Genomic DNA, 12,795 nt, shown 5'->3' with positions numbered 1-12,795 from the left:
GGACTTAGAACTTGGGGTCTGTTCTTTGAATTACTTAGCTCTTTTCCCAGGGTTTCCTTTTTCCTGGATTTATTCCTTCCTCCTTCATGCATATGCAATATTCTAATACAACTGACTTTTTATTATGCCTGCAATTGAACATGCTTTCCTTTCTACTTTACAGCAGGATTTTGAAATGATATTTATATCATAAACATTTGGATTAAATTTTCAGGTCACTGTGTTTTAAACTACTTTCACTTAAAATGATACCTTGCTATTAAAAACTAATAAAATAAGGATAAATATGCATAGACTATTTATATTCTTTAAGCAAATTAGACTGGAACATTTTATATATTAAATAAACAAACATTTATGATTTTATTATAGCAAACAATTACTTGAGTTTAATTTGTTTCTTGTAAATTTTACAAATAGCCAATTATTTGCACCTAAATGAATGATTAATGGTCTTTATCTACCTTCAGTGTTGCTTATATAAAAAATCGTGATGTCCTTGGTAAGACTTCTCCTGGGAACAGTGTTTAATTGTCACAGCTATAAGTAGTGAGATGCAAAGTAACACAACAAAGCAAATGGGTTTCCTTAAAACACTTTGTAACTCTCCCATGAGACTAACAGTTTTAAGCACAATATTACTAGATTACTAGATTAATTGTTCCTTTTATAAAGATGAAAATCTTAGCTAAATTGATTTAATCAGTTATAACTAAACCCTATGAATAAAACATTTTGTACATGCTGCAATTGCGAGCCATGGTATCCTTACAATTTGTAAAATAAAATGAAATAAAATATTAAAGTTTCTACTGGGGATACCAAAGAGGACCAAGCATTCTGAAGTCACTACAAGGAGGAGGAAGGCAAGAGAATATTCTGAGATTGTAGCAGAGGTGCTGGAAGTATCAGCAGCTATAAAATAATGCAAAGCAAATTGATGAGGAATGAGAAAAGGACATTTTGGGGAAAGGGACAGTCAATAGGTCAGGAGATGCATTCAGAGTATGGAGGGTTGACAGCAAAGACTACAGAGTGTGGTCAAAGTTGGGCCAGGTAAAAACTGAGCTCTGGGACCATGAGACATAAATGACCTTGTCTCTCAAAAACCCAGAGAAGCCACTCAATGTGTTCTGGAAGTCAGAGAAGTCCTGTCCAGCACACTGGGGGCCATCATGTCAGGTGAGCTAGGTAGATGTCTCTCAACTAGATGCAAGTGAGGAACACAAGGAAGGGGCCAGGAAGGTGTCCAGGAAAGAGGACTGTGATTAGCTTCTGTACGGTAGCCATATGTGTTACCCTAGGAGAACACAAATATTTGTACCGCAAGATTCAGGATAGGGACCAGAGTGAGCAGGGATGGGGATAGCAGATCTGGAGAATTAAGGAAAGTGTCGCATGGGTGGTCTACAGCTGAGTACGCTTCACCCTTCTCCATTTCTGTTACTTCTCCTGGTGTTACTAGCTAACAACAATCAAAATAACACATACAAGGAATGAATAGCCATGGACTTGGGGAACTAGCCTCTCCACGCTCTCTCTGAGGCCCCGTCTAGCTCCTACCCATTGTTGACCTTACCACCCCTGCTACCTGCCACCACCTCTGCTTCCACTGCTCTCTTCTTGGTATTCTACAACTCCTCATCCCACAAACTCATCCTCTGTCCAAAGAGAAGGGGTGTAACACAGCCTACCATGACACATGGAAGATATTTTTGAACTGCCAAAGCAGAGAGTAATAATTATGTTAATGAATAAATTACACTCATGGCATACTAAAACAGACAGAATGCAAATGAATTACGCTGCTAAATGCTTTATGCAAACCTGTCAGTGGCTGATTCCAAATGTGAATATTTCTGTTACTACAGTTTGTACGGAAATAACACAACTTCTCTCTTCTACCAGCTCTAACACAATCCCCAAACTAATGAACACTTCCTTGTAAAGCTAGCGGGTTAGATCATTGCTACTGCTATTTGTGTGAAATCTTCTGCTACCGTAGCTCTTAAACACTGCAATGGTACATAACAGGGGATTCATTTACACAACTTCTCTTCTGTGGTTTTCTTTCAGGAAAGAAAAAAAGTTTTATCACAAAGATTTTGCTATAGATTATGAGTCCAGGGGGAAAAGAATGTGTAGAAGTAGGGTCAAGTTTAGTCTTGGACACTTACTAAGCAGGTCAAAATACTAACTGCACAGTGAAAGGAAACAACACTGGAACATTGCAGGGGACATAAGTATAGTCAATTAACAACATATAACTTTTCTTGGGAATCTGCATTGTGATTACTGATATGAATGGTAATTTGCATTCATATGTTACTGAAGCCACTGACAGAGAATAAACTCTTCATAATATCATTCTTACAATTTATGCTGCATATCTTAAAGTTGTTAAAGTTAGGTAATGATGTAACATGGAACTTAAGCTTTTCTCCCTTTGATTAAAAAATTCAACATTTTAGCCGGGCGTGGTGGCGCACGCCTTTAATCCCAGCACTCGGGAGGCAGAGGCAGGCGGATCGCTGTGAGTTCGAGGCCAGCCTGGTCTACAAAGTGAGTCCAGGATGGCCAAGGCTACACAGAGAGACCCTGTCTCGAAAAACCAAAAAAAAAAAAAAAAAAAAATTCAACATTTTAAAATATACTAAAACATAGCCAAGTGGTATAGTCATTATAAGAATGCTCTAGTATTTAATAAAGGAGACTCTATCTATCGACTAATAAGCTAACTTAATGCTGACTGAATAAATCATCTAAATATTGAATTATGTGGAAGAAAAAGTATCTAAACAAGTTTTTAACAGGAAGTTGTGAATTATATAAATGAAGACATGGCTTCCCAAAATATACCAGAGATCTAGATCTAGATGAAACAGAGCTGCTCAGGCATGGGGAAATGTCTCAATACCTATGAAAGCTTACTTGTCTCTCCCAGGCCAAACATCATCCTGCTTCTTAAACTGAAGCCCTCGCTGCCTGGTGGATGTAGAAGATGCTGATGATGGTCCAGGTTCCAAGTCTTCGGAACTCTGATCTGCAGAGCTGTTGACATCAAAAAGATGCTCTTCTACTGCTGACCTGATGGTTCTTTCTAAGAGCCTAGTTAAAAACAAATCACCAAGTTAATGAAACAATCAAGATCACCAATAATGGCCTTTAAAATATGCCCATATTTTAGAACTATCTCTATTTCCCACAGAAGGCCTTTAGTAATTCATGAGCTAAGACAGAATGGTACGTTCATCTAAAATACTTGTAGGTTGCATTAAAAACAAAGTTAGTTAAATTACACCAGTTTATTTGTCTCATTTTGTAAGTCTGTAATGACTGAAATGCTCAAAGAAAATCTAGCAACAAATGTGAGGTAGTCAGAAAATAAGGAACACTTGACATAAGGTAGAATGAGAGAAGCTTTCATTATGGAGTGACAATTGCTATTTTAGAATGTGTATATGTATTTAGAGACTCATTAAGATAAAGCTAAAGAGGGATGAATATTGTTTTGGGGGGGAGGGGGCAGCCCACCAGAACAATTACAATTGACAATAGCATAGTGTATTTTGACATTTTAAATGAAACCATGATTTATAAAAATCAAAACTGGGTTCACACAAACATATCACAAGATATATTATTCATGTTGGAAGGATAGTATTACTTTGTTAAACCTAAGGAGAAAAGGTGAGCACAAAGGGCCAAAGCAGTGTGCTGTGAGATCCAAATAGTATCGCTTCTCCCATTGACGCTGCTGTCATTGACACTGTGCCAGTTTTACAGTGGAAGAATCTTTCAGTGTGTCTAAGTAATCAACCGTCATTCAGTTTAATTCTGAATAAGTAGGAATGGAAAATTCTTAATTTATACTCCTCAAAACACATTTTTTTTCACTTGAAAAACATCCATAGTTGTTTTTTTTTTTTTAATACTCAGGGAAAGGTATCTTTCTTTAAACTCAAAACTGATAGTCTTATGAAATGACCAGCCCTAGTTTCATCAAATAGTCTTTAAGAACTTCAACTTAAAATTTGCCAAAAAGCGACAGTTTTACTAATTTTTATTAGTTTTATTAAAATATTTTATTAAAATTACTTTAAAACAAGGAGAAAGTATAGCCTATTTGAGGTGGTCACTGCAACCTTTGTTTTCTGTGTCCCCAGTGAGTAACTGGTGCAAAGAATGTAAATACATTAGCATCACATCCAGAGCACTTACAGTGTTACCAACTACAGGAGGAAAGATTACCAGGCACAACAAGGTAAGAACATGTTCATCTTGGTTCAGTTCTAGAATCTTTGACCTTCATGAAGCCAAGGAAAGTTAGTTCTGACCTTGTTTGCTTCCTCAACTAATGGGAAATGCCAAGTCCATCAGCTGAGATTCCTATTCTATCCTATCTGTGCTTCTTCTCTTTCTTGATCTTTCCTCCATACAAACGTTTCCCACCTCTAACACTTGGTTATTGCCCAAGGAAGATGCTATGAAAAGTCTTCACATGTCCCAGAAGAAAAAGAAGAGAGTTAGGGGTGACAGGAAGGCGTTTGGGCCAGAGACCATTTCTCTAGTGGAGTGAAGAGTATCCAGGTCATGCTTAAACCATGTTTCCTTGCCCTGGGGAGAGAATCAGGAACCAGCAGAAGAGATCCTGTGTTAACAGAGCTTGCATTTCTACAGGGCAGGACACAGGGAACGGTGTGAGGGTGTGCTGTCTGATAGTGGTCAGGAAGAGATTCCTAGAAGGGATGAATCAAAACATGAAAGTGCTGGCTGAGCAGGGGACAGCCACAGACTAGCTCAGCAACAGAAAGTCAAGTGACCAAAGAACAAAAGAGTAATGCGGTCAGAGAAGCGAGCAAGTGCAGAAAGGCCGGGCTGCAACAAGGCAAAAGGCAGAGCTGTGCTTAGCCTGTTTGTGCTTGGAAGCCGCTGAGGGAGAGAGAATGTGCCAGACATAACCGAGCCAGCATGCCACTGTTGTGCAGAGAAAGGCCTTGGTGCCACCGCATTTCACTTTCTTTTCTACATCCCTTTAACAACAGAAACAAAAGGACTGCACAAGTCCACAGAGGCAGAGTCAAGGCTCATTCAATAGCACACACTTGACACTGCACATGGCACATCGAAGGGACTTGATAAATGTAATTCCAATAAATGAGCAAAGCAGAAGGAAAGTCATGGTAATGCTTTAGCTTTTACTTATATTTCCTATGAAAAGATGCTTCCAGGGAGCAGAGATGACTTCGCAAACATTACCTGAACTTGACATTGTTTTTATGTATTTATCCCTGTAAATAACGGGCTAATGGTGCCAGGCAAAGTGACACACACACACACACACACACACACACACACACACACACACACACACACACACACGTACTCTTAGCACTGGGGCATAGGTAGGAGGACTGGGAATTAAAGGCCAGTCTGGGCTACATAGTACCTAAGGGCTAACCTACTATACATGGTGAGACTAACAAGGAACCTAGTTGGTAGTTTCAAATGGGAAAGGGGTGTTGTTTATACTCACACATTTAGCTACTTTCTGGACATGAGAAGCTTAAAAAGTCACTGGCTGTTTATTATCTTAATCTTCCCATTTTATACGACATTAAAGTTGCGCTTTTTTTTTTATCAGTACGTGCGGAGAGGAATAAAATAATCAAAAATGTAAGAAACAAATAACTTACTCTCCAGTTGTTGAGACATTGCTGACTTGGGATACATGAGCACTGTGAAAAGAAGCAGAGAGAAAGAAAATTAGCCTGGCAGAGGGGTCAGTGATGGTGAACCAGCATCAGTAGGGATGCCAGGGGTCAGCAATGGTGAACCAACATCAGTAGGGATGCCAGGGGTCAGCGATGGTGAACCAACATCAGTAGGGATGCCAGGGGTCAGCGATGGTGAACCAACATCAGTAGGGATGCCAGGGCTCAGCGATGGTGAACCAATATCAGTAGGGATGCCAGGGGTCAGGGATGGTGAACCAACATCTGTAGGGATGCCAGGGGTCAGAGATGGTGAACCAACAACTGTAGAGACGCCAGGATGGAAGAATGAGCTGGGTCCCATGTGAACCTTGATGCTTAGCAACCAGGGCAGGAGTCCTTCACTGCAAAACAGTAGAGGTAGCTTGTCTACTTCTTGGAACACTGACCTTAGAAGCCACCGTCTAGCTCTAAGCCTGCTGCTGCAGCCTGGGCTCGTGGCCTTCTCCTTCCTTCTGGGTGCTAGTGTGATTGGTGTGTGTGTGCGCGCGTGCGTGTGTGTGTGTGTGTGTGTGTGTGTGTGTGTGTGTGTGACTGTCTATCACCTGTTGTCCCAGGCCTGCAAGCACTGGCATGTTTTAAAATCTGCTCAGAACTCATGGAGGCCATCAGGGACCAAAGGAATCAGAGAACAAGGAACAGACCTCACTTACTACATCGCTGTTTCCAATTTGTCTTTTCCTCCTCACAGTCAAAACAAAAGCTGTCAAGCTCTGTGATAGTTCATTGTAACAAGTGATTTAGCACCTTTGGCTGAACATGTATAAACATCTTCTATTTTCTAAAATGCCTAATTCTTTTGAAATAATTAAAATAGTTATTCCACACCACTGATGTGCACCCATCAGAGCTTCCTGTTGCCTGGGGGAGCCCTACACTCACAGACCCAGGCGAGGGGTCCCGCTTCAGCTATTTAAAGTTAGCTGTCACTACTTTTTCACAGCCCTTTACCCCCAACTCCATGCCGAGTCAAGATTTAACTTTCTATGCCTTAAAAGGAAGTTAAATGTTGAGCAGATTTTTAAGTCTATCAAGCTAGTTTTTATAAAACAGCTTTTTCTTTCTTCCTCCTTTGCAGAATCCCCAGGAAAAAGATGAAAGCGCCTAGAGATCATGACCAGGAGCTGCATTTCAACCAATCTAAACGCTAACTCATCTGGTGTCACCTCATCACAAGTGTCTACTGCTTCATTTCTGCTCCTGTGGAATAATACACTTCAGCACCTTCATGCCAGGATCTTCTGCTTGGAAGATTCTACCCCTCCACTAACATACCATCACCACCACCACCACCGCCGCCACCACCACCACCACGACCATGCTAGGTGTGGAGGTCCTTATCACAGAGGAAGTCGATCAATAATCATACTTCAGCCCTACACAATTTTCATCAGTCATGCCCACAGATAGGGAAAGCCCAGAGCCATTCCACTGTGCAAAGGAAAACTGAACGGTAATAAGAAAGCAAAAACAATAACACACAAATACACACCTACTTGATCACTACTGTTTTCAAACACTGTGCTGAATGCTTTTTGCTTGTATTTCTCTCACTTACCTTGTAGTATCCCTTTGGGGTACCAGTTGTGTTTACTACCTTCTGCTCTGGAGACTAGTCGCAGATGAGCATGGAGCTAGGAAGGTTTCAGCTGTGAGCTTGAGCTTATTATCACGTACAGTGGGGCATGTTTGCACGTAGAGGTGAAGGTGTAGCAGTTAACTTTGCCTTTTGGCCACAATGCCTGCTATTCACAGTGGTTCCCAAGCTCTGTGGCCAACAAGAAACCCTTGCTGCATCTGTCCTGAACTGGAACAGGCAGTCCCGCTTGGGATGTTTTGTGGCTAGCCCTCCATAAATCGAACACTGTATAATTAACTCCTATGCTCCTCAATACAGTTACACAATCTCAGTTTGGCGAGCCAAAACAGACAAATGGCTAGGGAAGACCTAGAAAAGCAGAGTCAGATCTGCTAAAAGCTAAAGAACATTCCAAAGACAAAGCACCGAACAGTCTGGCTGCTGGTCCCTGGAGATGTACGATCTTTCCTCTCTTATATACTTGGTTCTTTGTGTTGTTCTCTTTGCCTGTTAAAGCAGAGGATGCATTTGCTTGTTTATTTTGTGGTGTTGGGGATAAAAAAAAAATAGTCTGACTCATTTGAGGCTGTGTCCTTCCACGGAGCTACTGTTCCAACCCCAGACTGGTATTTTTATGTTTTTTTGTTTCGTTATTTTTTTTTCACCAGGATAAGGAGAAGCAAATTATGAGGAAGAAAAGGCCACAAAACCAAAAGGGCCAGGTTTGCCATTTCTAACTCTCTAAATAGGTGCATTAGAGCCTGGTCATGGGCAAGAATGACCTATACCCTTGATTAGCACAGGTAATTCACTGGGAAGGGAGGGCTTAAGATCTGCTCTGCAGAATTGAGGAAAACTTTACTACTAAGCTATAGCCTTAGCCTGATTGAAGTTTCACCAATTCCCCAGTCCCTCCTGTGCTATTATTGTTTGTTAGTAAAAGATACATTGAGGAGCAAGGCTCTTAATGCTTTCCCTAAAATTCTTTAGAATTTCAATTATCTAGGTAACACAGTTACCACTTTAAACATTACAAACAAATTAACAAAGACATAATATGGCAAACTTTTTGTTGTTCTTTCTTTGTTTTTCTTAGTCAGGGTCTCTCTATGTAGCCTTGGTTGTCCTATAACTTGCTTTATAGACCAGGCTGGCTTCCATTTCACAGAGGTCTGCATGCTTCTGCCTCTCGAGTGTTGGGATTAAAGGCATGTGGGCATCACTATGCTTCTTCATAATTTAAAAGAAAAATGACCTGAGCCATCTGAGTCAGACATAGAGATTTCTCCTCAGGATACAAAAATGAATGAACAAATCATAACAAAACCAAAGATGTTTTCTCCCCTAAACAATAAGAAGTAATTTTGAGAGAATGAAGCCACCATTCCCAGTAGGTGGGGTGGCTATTTTTGGTGTGTTATCAATGATCATTTTTGCCCAAGGGGGTTAGTTATAAGTTAATAGAAGTTTCATTTAGGGATTTCTTTTTTCTGTCCTTTCTCTCTTATTTTTCTATCTTATCTAATGTTAGGGGAAAAGGGGGGAAGAAGAGAAGGATGTAAAGGAGGATATAAGGGAGGATATAGATTTATAGAATAAAAAGTAGATTATTGAATCTACTACCATCAAATATTTTACATTGTTATTCAAATATTATACATTGGTATTGTAGATTGATGGAAATTTAAGACTATTTTATTCAACCTTTGCTTTATGTATTGTATATTGTATGTTGATAGAAACTTAAAACTATTTATTGTATGTTGGTTGAAACCTAAGATCATTTTTTTTGACATTTACTTAATGTATTATACATGTGTAACTCATTTGAAAAGGTGATGTACAGTTCTAGTCTTATGAAAGCTAACTGTTATAACTTGTTCAGGATGGTCGGAGATAGAAATTGGTAGTTGGTCACCTATAAATCTTATTAGATACTAAATTACATAATTATAGAATAAGCTTTATTTAGTTTGTATATGTTTTAAAAGGAATAGTTAGATGATGGATAGAATAGTTAGATAGATGGTCTTCAAACATTTCAGAGATCCACAGAAAATGGCATTTAATAATAAAGGGCTTTTGTGACATAGAGACACATCAGCTCCTGGCAGCAACTCCAGTCTAATTATGAGGGCATCAAGAAACAATAGAGACAGATAGCCACTGGACAGAAGAATTGTTCTTATCTCTACTACTGATGACAGACTGACCATCCACAATGATCAAGCCTGATACTGAGAAATTGGCTGCCAGCCTTGCAGAGACCAGGTGGGCCAGTCCTTCAGGACTCCTGCATCAGAGCAGTCTGTCAGATGGTTTTGGGCCAGCAGGCTGAAGACTGGATGCCCTGATACTGAAGAGGAGCCTGTGACTGTCCAGTCAGCCAGCTCTCTCTATTCTGTCTAAACTTTTGGAAGTTGCTTGCCTGCATTTCCTTCACATTAGATAGTATTTCCTCCTGGGGTCTCTGATGGGGCTAGAGAATAGATAGCCACAGTGTTACTATTAAAAAAAAAAAAAACCCTAGATACTAGGATAAGACTCAGTAGGATAGGATAGATAGTGAAAAAATTTCTCCAAGATTGTCAAATACAAATGAACTGGTCCTTGTAGATGTGACTTTTACTGAATAATTCTCATAATTACTTTTATTGTATATAGTTTATTATATTTAATAGAAAGGAGGAGATGTAGGAGAGATAAACATGTTTTTGTGTTGATCCCAAGTTTGGAATTGGCAACAGACTAGTGAGTGAGCAGGATGTTTATCCCCTTAGAAGTCGAACCACTTCATGGGGGAGCTTGGATGTTGCCAGCTGAAAACATCATAGTAGAGACTCTGAGAGGAGATATACATCTGAGCCCAAAACAAGAGGCTGGAGAGACATGGGACTTGGGATTGTTTTGGCTGTTCATCAACATTTCTAGAGATGCTCCTAGAGAGAACTTCTCCAGGGAAGGCTTCAAGGCTTTGGGCTCTAGCTGAGGCTCTGGGCCTCAGTTGCGGTTCCAGGTTCCAGCATCGCCGTTGGTTGAATTGAGGTTTGCTTAGGTCCTGCTGACTATGCCAGGATTTCCTTAAGGATTCATTATTGTGTTCTTTAATCTCCTTTTCCTATTGCTTGGGTTAGTGGGGTTGGAAGTGAGGTACGCTCTGTTAGTGAGTTCATAGTAAAGTATAATTGTTAAGAAAATTGAGCCTAGGTAGTATTTTTTTTTTTTTCTCTTTTTTAAATGATTTTTCGAGACAGGGTTTCTCTCTGTAATGAGCTCTGGCTGTCCTGGACTGGCTTTGTAGATCAGGCTGGCCTCAAACTTACAGAGCTCCACGTGCCTCTCCCTTAGAGTGCTAGAATTAAAGGCGTGTGCCATCATGACTGGGCTCTTCTCCCAATGTTTTTAATGCACTTCTAATGCCAATTTAATAAACTAACTAAAGCAGTTTTAATGTCAATGAACTTCTTAGGCCTCATTGTCTTTCATTTCCAATCTAATTTTCAGGGGAAGATCATCTTTTCTTTTATGTGCAACTTTCTTTTGTAAACCCCAAATCATTTCTTTGTGTTAAACAGTTCTTAAGAGGCAACAATGAATCATGAAGTCATCACCAAAAAAGTTGGGTGAGGAGATTAGTTCTTAGCTTATGACATTGTCCAAGGAGTTGTGGACAAATGTCCCTGCTGACTATAGCCAGTGCAGGAGTCTGCCCTAGGACATGTGCTGAGCTTTCTCGGGCTGACTTGCTGTTTGCTCCAGTGTTCGGAGTAAACGGGAAAATCACACACAGAGAATTAATTTGTTTTTGTGCAATATATACTTTGAAGCACACACTGAATCTAATAATACCTTTCCCCCACCCCTCCCCACCCCCCACCTCCCACCCCACCCTACTTTTAGGCTTTGGTTAAGTAGCTAAGGTCCCAGGGGTATCTTCTCTCCTCGCTATTGTTTTGTGTGCTAAGTATTCTAGTCTCTGAGTAGATAGTGAGATGAAGAAGCCGGTGGGTGGGGCAGAGTGGTGGAAGAGAACACAGAGCCCTGTTCTGATGACTCAGGTCCCTGCTCCATTTGGGGGATGTCACTTGTTTTTCTGGTCAGTGAAGCAGATAATAGAATAATTCTGCCCTCTCCCAAACGCCTTGTTTCTTTTTCTGGCTATCTATATTTGACCATAAGACAGAACATGAAGACTTGAAGGTGCGCATCAATGGGCCATCTGTGACACCCTGGCTTTCTTTGTAGCTCCAGTTCTACCTTCACTGCTTTTCTAATGCCCTTGGAATTTATGACGAAGTTGGAGGTAACTGTATCAGTGAAGGCAGTCTGCTTCCTGCTTAGCTGTGATCTTTTATTGTACTCCAACCTGAAGTCCTACAGGGAGAAGCCAACCTGAAGTCATGGAGCCAAACAACAAAATGATAAGAGATTTAGGCAGAATGGGTATAAAAGTGTCATTTTTTTTTTTTACAAGGAAAACTTTGCTTTGAGGGAAAGCCACAGGAGAGAAGCATTAAAATTTTGTATGATCTAGTTTTCTCAGTAAAGACCAAACATAAGCCTACTGTTTTCCTTATCATTGAGAGAGCTGAACCCAGATTCATTAGCATTTTGAGACCTGAACCCAGATTCTATCCTTACCTCTTATTATGCAAAAAGTCTGAACAATGATGTTCACATACAAGAACCCTGGACACAATGGGGAATTTCTCAACAACTGTGGAACAGTATTAGTTTCTTTGCTCATCATTCTGGTAGTATGGTCTACAGCTAGGTAAGGACATGGAAACCTCCTATGACACATTTCAAAAATAGACATCCATTCCTATATAAGATTTAGATTCTTTTTTCTTTTTCTTTTGTTTTGAGATAGTGTTTCTTGGCTATCCTGGAACTAGGTCTGTAGACCAGGTTGGCTTCCCACTAAGATTTAGATTCTTAGGGAGAAGAAATATTCAATGTGTTCCACATGTTTGAAATCTTTAGGAGTGGATATTATCAGAAACACAAATTAACGATTGTTGGTGAGGATGGAAAAAATTGAAACTCTAATTTGTGATTACTGAAAATGTACATTGACGCAGCTAGTATGTAAAACAGTATGGGAAATCCTCAAAAGTAAATCCAACAATTCTACTTTTAGGTATATATTTAATAGAACTGAAAGCAGGAACTTGAGCTGGCAACTTGCATACCCGTGCTCACAAGCTGCATCATTTACAATAGGCAAAGATGGAAGCAACTTAAGCCAGTGAGATAGCTCAACTGGTAAAGGCATTTACCACCATGCCTGATGACCTGAGTTCACTCTTTGGGAACCTGCCATTCAAGACAACGCATTTCTGACACATGCGACAATGAAGATGAGCCTTGAGGATATTATACTACAGGAAACATAACAGTCACAATAGGATAACTTGGATGAGATGCCTACAGCATAAA

At 40.1% G+C, this 12,795-nt stretch overlaps 1 protein-coding gene across 1 annotated transcript in view; it reads right to left on the bottom strand.

The window, feature by feature from the left end:
- Positions 1 to 12,795, bottom strand: part of Fam13a (family with sequence similarity 13 member A) — an 82,088-nt gene that overhangs the window by 45,856 nt on the left and 23,437 nt on the right. The window contains exons 3-4 of the mRNA XM_051152264.1: positions 5,697 to 5,738; positions 2,932 to 3,108 (exon numbers count right to left, since the gene is read on the bottom strand). Coding sequence (XP_051008221.1) covers positions 2,932 to 3,108; positions 5,697 to 5,738 — 219 coding nt within the window. The remainder of the gene's footprint in view (positions 1 to 2,931; positions 3,109 to 5,696; positions 5,739 to 12,795) is intronic.

This window comes from Acomys russatus, chromosome 10 (genome assembly GCF_903995435.1).
Source record: "Acomys russatus chromosome 10, mAcoRus1.1, whole genome shotgun sequence".
In the NCBI taxonomy this organism is placed as follows: domain Eukaryota; kingdom Metazoa; phylum Chordata; class Mammalia; order Rodentia; family Muridae; genus Acomys; species Acomys russatus.
Note: the sequence above shows the minus strand (reverse complement) of the source record. Positions and strands in the feature narration are given on the sequence as shown.